The sequence below is a fragment of the Myodes glareolus genome, chromosome 21, assembly GCF_982192425.1.
Source record: "Myodes glareolus chromosome 21, mMyoGla1.1, whole genome shotgun sequence".
In the NCBI taxonomy this organism is placed as follows: Eukaryota; Metazoa; Chordata; class Mammalia; order Rodentia; family Cricetidae; genus Myodes; species Myodes glareolus.
In genome coordinates, this window is record NC_142046.1 from 21755676 (window position 1) to 21766626 (window position 10951).

Here is a 10951-nt window from a genome sequence, read left to right on the forward strand (position 1 = left end):
TCCCGTGCACTCCTCCAAGCAGTGTTCGGGTATTTGCCGTCATTCATTCTCATAACATGGCCAAAGCATTTCAAGCGCCATTGCTGAATCCTGTAGTTTACTTCCTTCTGTAGATGGAGATGTTTCTTAATGTCATCACTGCACAGCCTATCTCTTCGCATGATGCCTAGAATCCTTCCAAGACACGCCATCTCAAACATGTTCAGCAGCTGTTCTGAGGAGCGTTTCATTGTCCAGGCTCTGGCATTGTAAGGAGGGCAGCTCAAAACAAGGGTCTTGTGTACTTGTAATTTTGTTGTTGCTGCTATTTCTCTCGCTGACCAAACCTCTCCTAGTGAAACTCAATGTGGACAATGCCATAATAGCCAGCCTGCCACCAGTTCTACCAGAGCTCTGCAGCAGGAGAGTTTTTCTGATTTATTTATTTATTTACCTATTTATTTATTTATTTATTTATCTTGGTGTATTGGGGTGGCAGTAGGGCATGCACCCTGGCCCACATGTGGAGGTCAGAAGACAACTTCTGGAAGTTGGTTTTCTCCTTCCATCACATAGGTTCTAGAAACTGACCTCGGACCATCAGGCTCGTGAGTAAAAATGCCTTTTCCATCTAAGTCATCACACCATCCCCAGTGTGTGTGTGTGTGTGTGTGTGTGTGTGTGTGTGTGTGTGTGCTTCCTAGCTATGGACCTGTCAGGCAAGTGATCTGCCACTAAGCTCAGCTCTCAGCCCCAGGCCTGCCCAATGTGAAACAATTTGAAACTGCCTTTTGTAGAGTCAGGTCTCCTTCCTCTGCACTGTGTGTCCTTGAAGGGCAGAGGCCGTGCCTTCAAGGTCTTTGTGTCCCCAGCACCTAATGTAAACTTAGCAAATGCCAGATCCTGAAAATCTCTTTTGTCTGTGCAGAGAATGTGATTCTGCTGGGGCTGCTGATATGCCTGGGTGTCCCATGGGCACAGATCACAAGAGGAGGCTAACAAAAAGGAGGGATCATTGTTAAAGCAATTAATTGGGGGCCATTCTAAGTCTTGAGTTCCTACTTCATCACCCCAAGGGGCAGCTCGGAGAATGGACATAGTCTAAGAAAATGAAACTGAGATTAACTAAACAGAAACTGCCAACTAACCTCTAATTAGCAGCTCAAACAATTAGAAACTCCTGACTAACATTTAAGCTGGGACTTTCCACTTTAAGCAATCCAATTTTTCTTCCCCTTGTTTCGAGAACGCCTTCTGAAACTCTTCTCCCCCACCCTCCAGTAAGCCCCCCTTGGTAAAGCCCTGAACAACTCGGCATTGGTGCTGCCTGACTCACGAATCACTCAGATAAACTCTAACATGCCTAAACTTATGTGCCTAAGTTTATCTCCTAGCTCACAGCCGAAGGAGACATGCCACTGTGAGAGGGTGAAGCAGGGCCAGGCTACCAGGGAGCCAGAGCACAGAATCTGACCTCTGAAGGTACCTGACTGCGAGGTGAGGATGCAGGGATGAGTGGAGGCTCTGGTGGCATCTAGGTCAGTTCAGGGATGGTCACAGGGGCCCTGCTTCAATACCAGATGATTCCTCTGGCATTTCCAGCTACGGCCCAACCTCGTTGGCAAGCCATTTGCAATCGGACCCCACCCATCTTCCTGCTTTAATTTTCAGCAACTCCTCAACCGCAAGCCTTGGGTTCCAGCCACATGGATGACACACCATACCCCAGACGTGCCCGGGGCTCTCCTCCATCACACTGTCCAGGGTTGGATGTCCCTTTGTGCAGCTCTGCTCTTCCTGGGCAGCTCTCCTCCCCAGTCTGCCTGGTACTGCGCTCTCCTTGCATCATATCCTGAGTGTCTATCCAGAACCTCATGCTCACCTTCCCAGTCAAGAGTTTGTGCCTAATACCTTTTGTGTTCCAGCACTTTGCTCTAGACACCGGTGGCACAGAAGAGGGCCAGCAGCTCACCTGTCACTGACCCGGGGTAGTACAGGCTAGATAGAGTCGTGTTGGATCGGGGACATGGGGGACAGGATGATGTCATACTAGAGCAGGGACACAGATCTTCTATGAAATGAAAAATTGCTGGGGCCCTTGGACAAAGGGTGCAACTCTAAACGCTCAGAAGAGTCCAGCCTGATTTTCTGGAGTGTGACCTCCCCTTGACACAGGGACTCCACTGAACCCTGGACTCAACATCCAAGGAAATCTGTGGGCGTTTTCCCAAGAAATCACCAGGCACCTATGCCCCTTGAATTGTGTGTGAAACACAAGTCTTACTATGCCTGTGTCAATAAACCTTCGCAAACTCAGAGGCTCGAAACAATGGAAGTATATTATATTACAATTCTGGAGGCCAGAAAAATCTGAAATCCGTGTCAGGAGCATTCTTGCCTTCTCCACTTTCTAAAAATCGCTCGCATTCATCATCACAGGTCCTCAATTTTACTCTGTCCTCAAATTTAGCAGCCAAGTTTACCATAGTCTCTCTCCGACTCCTTCCTTCTCATGAGGCCTCATATGATTTCATTGGGCCCAAATGAACCATGGAGGAAAAGTCCCTTTTTGCCTTTTAATGCAACATCGTTACAGATTCTGGGGATTAAGATGTAGTCGTCTTTGTTGAAGATCGTTCTGCCTTCCACAGACTCTGAGCAAGAAGGACTTTGTTTGCGGGCGCTAGGCTGGACCGCAGTACGGTGTCTCATTACCGACTCTGTTCAAAGTAGAACTCAGTACGGGTGGAGGGGTCGCTCTCTTTGGTAAGCTGCACTGGCTGCTGGGGCTCAACCGGGCCACAGAGGAACCAGCCAGGGAAAGCAGCAGCCTCGAGCCTGAACGCAGAACCCAAGCTTCTCTGGAAGAAGGTGAAGCGGGTGGTTTGCTCGCCACCTTTGTATAGGTCCTCGATGCTCACATCCTGTGGGGAAGAGAGACAGCTACGAGATGAGATGATTCTGATTGGGGTGTCAGCCCTTGATGCCTCAGAAACTTGGCCAAAGCACTCAATAGGAAAGTTTGACTCAGGGACGTTCCTTTCGTAGGTCCCAAAAGGTGAGAATTCCCTTTCTGGAGGCAAAGAGAGATAGGGGGCAAGAGAGGGGACGTTCGGGTGCAAAGATGCATTTGCAACCTGACAACCTGGGCAAGGCTGACTGTGCCCTCCAGGATGAGGAGGGGGTCTCTCACCTCCAGTTTCAGAGAAGGCCCCTCTCTTGTCTCAACACATGCCAGGCAGCAACTTCCTCCCTGGATCCCCAGGAAGATGGGCACCTTGGAGCGGTCCAGGCCTCGGTTAGGAAGGATACAGATTTTCTCTGGGAGGTAAGACAAGAACGTGATTCAGGCAGTAAGGGGACCCCAGATGGAAGGGTTTTTTTTTCCTTGTTTTTTTTTTTTCCCCAAGATATGGCTCAGCAAGGAGCAGCTGTTCCTAGGCACACCTGGCCTGTTTTTGCACGGAGACTGCAGGGTGAGTGGAACAAGCTGAAGCTGCCCTTCACCTCTTCTCATTATCATGGGGACAGCATTTTCATGTCTCTAAAGACATGAGAGAGGAAAAGAATCAAGGGCCTGTAACATGGAGATTTGGCGGGTCCCGGAAGAGAGGCCCCCTGAGGCTGACCTGAACTGCAGTTGTCTGAATTGAGGCCTGTTCCATGGAAATTGGGCGGGTCCCCGGGGAGAGGCCCCCTGGTGCTCACCTGCACTGCAGTTCTCTGAATCAGGGTCTCCCACCAGGAGCTGGCCATTCCGTGTGTACAAAACCTTTTGATGTGCGTCTTTGATTCTGAAATAGGAGGGCAAGGTTAATGGCCTACTGCTGCCGCCAGGGATCATAGTGTCTTCCAATCCCTGGGCTCTGGGCCACCACACTGAATTCTCTTTTTCCGGAGAGGAGTGGGGACACTGCTCCACAAAAGGCAGAAGCAGTCTCCATGCCAGAGCAAGAACAGGTTTCCTAGGCTCGTAAGTGTCAGAGGCTCTCGGGAGTGACAGTGGTCAGTTTCTCATGAAGAGGTAGAGATGCTCTCACGGCTGTCTGAGTACTTGCTTTGAGACTCGGGTATCCCGGGGACACAGTGAGATTTGGAAACGATCCCAGCTTTGGAACCCCTCAGTAATGAAGAGATTGAGGATGCAATAAGTGTGATTCGCTTTGTAAACTTAAAAATAAAAGAGAGAACTCTAAAAACAAAGCCTATGTCACCAGACATTCATTCCACTCCAACCACGGTCAGGTACACTCTGGGTGGATTGAATTTAGGAGGCCGCAGAACTAGATCAGGGCCTGATTAGTCACTGGGGATGGCTGTGGATCTAATGACCTGCCTGGGAGGGTAAGTATGCACCAGGGAAGCTGGGAGAAACTGTCGTGCATGTGAAACATCAAAACCATGCCTGTTATTAGCCTAGTTGCCCGGCTGGTTTCAGAGATGCCCATCAATTGCTCGCAGAGCCCAGGGAGCTCCCAATACCTTGGACCAGCGCCACCACCTCCAGGAGCCTGGTCTGGCTCCGCAGCAGCTGGGGATGGCTGTTTAGAAACAGCTCACCTGCTATGTTTAAAGCCGACTCATTTGTACATTAAGATCAAAGGTCTATGAAGATCTTGCCACCTGGCAGTCTTCTCAGCCTTTGAGAACTGGGACGTGACAGTTTACCTTCTGGAAGCATTCTGTTTAGACACCACTAAGGTATTGTCAAGGAAGCTGTGTGGCGGTAAATACTTGAATTCCAGCACTTGGGAGACAGAGGTGAGCAGAGCTCTGTGAGTTTGAGGTCGCCCGAATGGACATAGCAAATTCCAGACTAGCCAGGGCTGTAGAGAAACTCACTCTTCCTTCCTTCCTTCCTTCCTTCCTTCCTTCCTTCCTTCCTTCCTTCCTTCCTTCCTTTCTTTCTCTCACTCTCTTCTTCTTCTTCTTCTTCTTCTTCTTCTTCTTCTTCTTCTTCTTCTTCTTCTTTTCTTCCTCCTCCTCCTCCTCTCCCTCCTCCTCCTCCTCCTCCTCCTCCCCCTCCTCCTCCTCCTCCTCCTTCTCCTCCTTCTCCCCAGGTATCAGTTAAGGTCACTGTAAAGATGCTGCCGTTGGGACTCAAGATTGTCTGAGGTTTCTAAGTGCTAGACATGCCAGTTCAGAGAACACAGCATCTGACCCCACTCCCTGCTTTTGGGTGGTTGTAAGGCATGAGGAAAATTCTACAGCCTCTTGGAACTGCAATTTTCGGATCTGTAAAATGGACTTAGTAATACTCACCCGACAAAGTTCTTAGTCTGTTATCAGGAAAGAGGGCTGTCATTTTGGCATAGATGAAGAGTTCAATTCTTGCTTCAATTCAATGCTTGAATTCAATTCAATGCTTAAGGGTTTGTGTGTGTGTGTGTGTGTGTGTGTGTGGCCAGAAGGAGCTTCATCCTTTGACTCAGCCCTTTCCCTTCTTATGTGTTTCCCCAGACCCCTTGATTGAGAAATCACCAAAATTACTTACATGTAGTATCTTGCCATGGGAAGGGAGCACATTCTTGCCGTTGGGAGTGTCTGGTCTTCACTGGGGAAAAGAAGACACAGGCTGTCAGAAGAGTAGCAGTGTGTACTTGGGGGCAGCCATGCTGGGACTCAGAGATACCCAGCCACAAGCTGCTCCCCACCTGTAGGCATTGCAGAACCCTCCAAAGTCTCCCCAGCCCTCCCAGCTCTAGGCAGCTCTGCCTTTTCCTAATTCCTGGCCACTAGATCAGGTTTAGTGGACAGAGGTGTGAGCCTCTGCTGAGATTCTAAAGAGCAGATTCACCAAAAGAGCCTACCATCTCGCTTCCCAGGCTGAGAGGTGGGTGCTCCACAGATAGGGGATAACCTCAGGGCAGATCCAGTCCCATTTCCCAGCCTGGCCAGACGGTCATCCTGCTCTGTCCTCCTTACCCAGCAGGGTGTAAGACACTTAGCATAGGGAAGAACACCTTAGCTTGGAAAAACAGGTAAGGTCTAAGGTTAGGAAGCATCATTCCTGGGATCAGGGGCTGCTGACATGTGTGTGGAGTTGGTCCACACACCTCTCTCCCTTTTGTCTTCCAGGTGAAAATCAGAACAGGATCGACATACAGAGATTCATGCTTTTGAAAATGAGCACTCTGACTTGAAGAGAGTGACCTACATAAACACCAAGCCACAAAGCTTCCCAGGACTGTGTTCCTTCCTGGAGGAGTATCCTAGCCCAGAGCTCCTCCCTAAAGTGATCACTCAGAAAGTCCAATTCAGAACAGCACACAGGAAATTCAGGACAGACCAAAGTAGGAGAACAGCTCCCAAGAGTAAATGAAGGGGTGTCTGGGCTTACCGAGTAGATCCCATTCATCCTGAACAGGAAGGGGGATTAGAAAAAGAAATCTTTATGTAAGAGAGTAGAAAATGGGATAGAAGAATGTGGGAAGACCCGGGACATGGAGATGGAAGAAGTGATACCTAGGGAGACAGGTAAGGAAGACGAGACTGATGTTGGTGACAGTCATTCAGACAACCATGGTGTCACTGAGATCCGTGGTTTGGTATTGTAAGAAATGGGGCGTAGTCCAAGTGGCTTTTTTTTTTCTGGTTATATGATTCTGTCACCTTGGAAAGCAACTGGGCAAAAGTTTAAGACCTGCAGAAAGTGAAGAAAACAGGGCACTGATGAGGGTGAAGACTCCGCACAAATGCTGGCATTATGGACCAGGCTCCAAGCAGCCTGTCTAGTCTGTGATTGCATGTGCTGTTGCATGTTCCAGGGGAAGGGGAAGGATTGCCCAAATGTTTAGTTATAAAACAGTTCAATTGAATATTTTTGCAATGTTGGGAAGTTGGGCATGCTCTCCATGTCTAAGACTAGGCCATTGGCTGAAAGGGAATGACGAATCCAGTAAATAAGAAGCATATACTCATCAATGATGGCATTTATGGCATAAAAATTTCCAGATATATGGAGTGGAAAGGGTAGGTTATAAATAACGTACACACTGTAATTCTAATCAATTCATGGGCGTGTGGAGATACACACACAGGGACAAAGACCGCTGGTGCTCTCTCTTGCAGCAAGCACTCAGTCATGACTGGCAGGATCATCAGTGATTGTTAATATTCCTTAACATTTTCCTGTAGTAGATTTGATTTCTTTTGTAAAGTAAGCATTACTCTTTAAAAGTACAAAGTGTTTAGTCATAGGCACCAAAACACTTGGGAAGTATACTTGATTTCCAAAGTTTCCCCTTCCTTGTTAATCCCAAAACAGCCATTCACTCAGTTTGGGTCTATGTCCCCTTTTCTTTCTCTGATTTATTCCTGGCCATAGACCTTGGCTGACTTCTCTGATTCTCCTGTCCTGCATCAAGTGCCTCTAACGGATAGAGCTGCGATCCCTCAACAGTCTCTTCATTTTCTCGAACATTGTCTACACGAAGCCTTCTGTCCCCAAGAACAACACCAACCTTCATGGAGACCAAACCAAAGGCATTTTAAGAATTATTTTTCTATTTCTTACTACCTCCTTGGGATCTTTGACATTAGTTGAGTTCTTCCAGTTCCCCGTCTATCAGAGGCACATTGTAGAGTCCCTTTCCTAGGGTCATGTCTAAGGCTGAGAGTCATAAGGAGGTGTCCTATGTATTTGTATTTTCATTTGCTATGGAATCATAATCCATCTCTTCCTACAGCTGCAACCATCGCTTTGGCCTAATGCCTCCCAGACCTAGGCTAAACTTCATCAGTACATAGTTCACCCTTTTCTTTGGAAGTCCTGTCATCATGCACACCAGATACGTGTGAAGTTAATTATCTTCTCTCAATCCACTTATATCTCTCAATTCTACTTCTATGACTTTTCTAATATTTCTCTCATCTTTCAAACCCCGAGAAGCACTGAAAATGTACCTCTCCTTCTCTTCAGGAGACATTCCTTTAAAATATGACTTTATTTTTGTTTTCAGTCACTACTGTAAGTAAGCTAGTACTCCTGGTTGCTGGATCGTGAACCCAATCTATAAAAAGCATACGGGATTTATTTTTAAAGTACGTCTTTGACCATATTACTGCTCAGTTCCAGAATCTACACTGGCCAGCTATTTTGCCACCATCTCACCCTAGTTAGCTTGTGCAATACTGTCTCATTTTTCTCTCCAGGACCCCTTCCTCATCCTCTCTAAGGGCACACTCCCCAGATCTATTTTTGCCACCATCTGACCTTAGTTTGCTTGTGCAATACTGTCTCATTTTTCTCTCCAGGATCCCTTCCTCATCCTCTCTAAGGGCTCACTCAGTGTTGCCTTTGGTTTTTCTGCCCCAAAGCCACCCCCTTCATCACTGATCATTCATGTCACTCATATTAAGGTCACTGGGCATGGCTTCAGTACACACGGGCTCAGTACCTTGTCTATCCAATTGCACAACAACCGAGAATGAGAACTCAAACACACAGGGTCATGTCTCTTCATGGCCAGTGCTCAGGTTCATGGCATTACATTATGTGGTTGTCAAGGTGCTTTCTAGGTCAAGCTATGGTTCCCATGACTCAAAGTTTAATGATTCACTCCTTTATGGTTATAACACTATTCTCAGCTCCTTTTAAAATTTACCATATTGTTTATTAGTGTACATTAAGACAATTGTTTGCCTTATAAAAGTTGATAAGATCCTGAAATCGTGAAGTATGGTACATATAGCTCATCGGAAGTTCTATCCAACCACATGATTGACACACACAGGAACTTAAGACGAGAACACAGAAACACATGTATCAGGCTTTGACCACAAGGATGGATCCCAGAAGTAACTCTGCTACTAGTTCATCTTGATTCTTTCTGTCCCTGGACCTCCAGTTTATTCCCATAGCACTGAGATGTTGGGTAAGATAATTTTTTTTTCAAAATTGTTTAAGTTTCACAAGAAAAATTTTCTTTTTCCTTTTAAAAAACCACAGTTGGATGTATGATAGATAAGGGGGTGATGGAGATTGCTTCAGAGGAGGTGGTGGAGACTTTAGCATCTTGGTGGTATTCCCAATGTCCTACTGAAAAGTGAGTCACAGAATGTCTCTAGAGAATGTCCGTGTGTCACAAACAAAACACTGTTTGAATACTACTGGCCTAGATGATTATTTTTGAGATGACTTTGTGATTTCAAATATATAATGACTTTGCTTTAACAAAATCTATACTTCTCCTTAAATTGTATCAAGTGCTCCCAAACTTAGAGAGCATCACACAACACTCTGTAGAAGGCATTCCTTGCTCCTTGGAGAACCTGACATTTTGAAGGCACTGATAGAAAAGCGTGTGAGCATGTGTGTGTGTGTGTGTGTGTGTGTGTGTGAGAGAGAGAGAGAGAGAGAGAGAGAGAAAGAGATAGAGAGAGACAGAGATAGAGACAGAGACACACACACACACACACACACACAGAGAGAGAGAGAGAGAGAGAGAGAGAGAGAGAGAGAGAGAGAGAGAGAGAGAGAATCTGTCACCACTGACCTGTAGATCCTGGTGTCTGGAACTCGGATGCCTGGAACCTCCAACTGACTTCTTCCGGACATCAACACTGTGTTTATAATGTCTGGTCAGGGTGGGACAGGCCTGCAGCAATCTATAATTGCCTCCAGATCAGGGAAGAAGAGCCCAAAGATTTCATAATATCTTCAACACAGTATGAATAATAAGGAGGTGGGGAGATTAATGAGTATTTGTGGGAAGGGGAGAGAGTCACCCATAAAGCCTTGACAGAGGCCAGACAGTGACCTCCTGTCTCTGTAGCTACTGTCATTGACTGTGTTATTAGTGGTTTTGCAGCTAGATAAACAAATGCTGGGATCAAACATCTTTGATGCTCCGTGGGGTTCCATTTGAGACTTGGAAAGGTCTGAAGGACCAGAAATAGAAAGACTGCTGCTGCTGGGAACCAGATGCATCCAGGGAGCCGTAATGAAGCAGGGGCTGGTTACATCATGAGTGCGGCTCTGCTTGGGAAGATGAGAAGGAACCCTTTGCTTTTCAGATTTAATTAGTTGATGCAAACTTATTGAGATGGAGTATCTAAGGAAACACGGCTATAGAAGATGTTGGCCTGTATAGGAGCCACGTGTCCTGGACTATTAGGAAGTATGAGAATTTGAGCAATGCAGGGCCAATAAACTCAGTTATCTTGTTGAAATTACATAACTCTGTCCACTTGTTCATCCATTTTCCCATCTACCCACTCATCTGCCCAGTGAATAATCTATCCAGCCAACCATCTACAAATCCATTTATCCATCTGGATATCAATCCATTTGTCCATCCTTTTTACATCCCCCACTAGGGGTAAAGAATTGGACAGAGTGTTCTCTGGAGATTAATTGCCTTATTGTAATTTTTCTTTTTGGGTTATTTGCAAATTTCTGCAAAGGACTTGGTGAGGAAGACCCGGATAATCACAGAATGAGAAACGAGAAAAGATGGACGGGGATGAGACCCAAGTTTTGCTTTTTTTGTTGCTCTTATTATTGTTGTTATTTTAAACTAATAATTTGCCAATGGCATATATGACTAGAAACATTTATTTTGTATGAGGTAATGGAAGAATTTTGCTAGGTTTTCATTATTGTATTATAATCCAGCTAATGTTTTCTACCATCTTAAGCATTTTTGGAGAAAGAAAACAAATCCTTATTTCTTGTTAAAATTCTTTATTTTCTCCTTGAATTATGTTTCATAATCATTCATTTCCATGTACTGTGTTGTTCTGGAAAGATAATGTTTAACATATGATTGATCATCCTTTGGGTATATGCCCAAGATTGGTATAGCTGGTATAGTGGTATAGCTAGGTCTTGAGATAGATTGATTTCTGGTTTTCTGAGAAACTGCCATGTTGATTTCCAAAGAGGCTGTATAAGTTTGCACTCCCTAACGTCAATGGAGGAGTGTTCGCTTGCTCCACATCCTCTCCACTGTGAGCTGTCACTTGTGTT

The 10951-nt window shown here is 46.0% G+C and overlaps 1 protein-coding gene across 2 annotated transcripts; it reads right to left on the bottom strand.

Annotated features, from left to right (window-relative positions):
* Positions 1 to 2541: 2541 nt before the first annotated feature.
* On the bottom strand, positions 2542 to 9569 carry Il1f10 (interleukin 1 family member 10). 2 transcript variants are annotated; one of them, XM_085680871.2, is made up of 5 exons: positions 9477 to 9569; positions 5474 to 5533; positions 3688 to 3773; positions 3173 to 3300; positions 2542 to 2903 (listed from the first exon to the last, which is right to left on the bottom strand). In XM_085680871.2, exons 1-5 carry the CDS (start codon positions 9536 to 9538, stop codon positions 2691 to 2693), a joined length of 549 nt encoding a protein of 182 aa, XP_085536997.1. In that variant the 5' UTR covers positions 9539 to 9569; the 3' UTR covers positions 2542 to 2690. The 2 variants fall into 2 exon arrangements, with proteins under 2 accessions (XP_085536997.1, XP_048282273.1); XM_048426316.3 differs by lacking the exon at positions 9477 to 9569 and adding an exon at positions 5790 to 5811.
* Positions 9570 to 10951: the final 1382 nt, after the last annotated feature.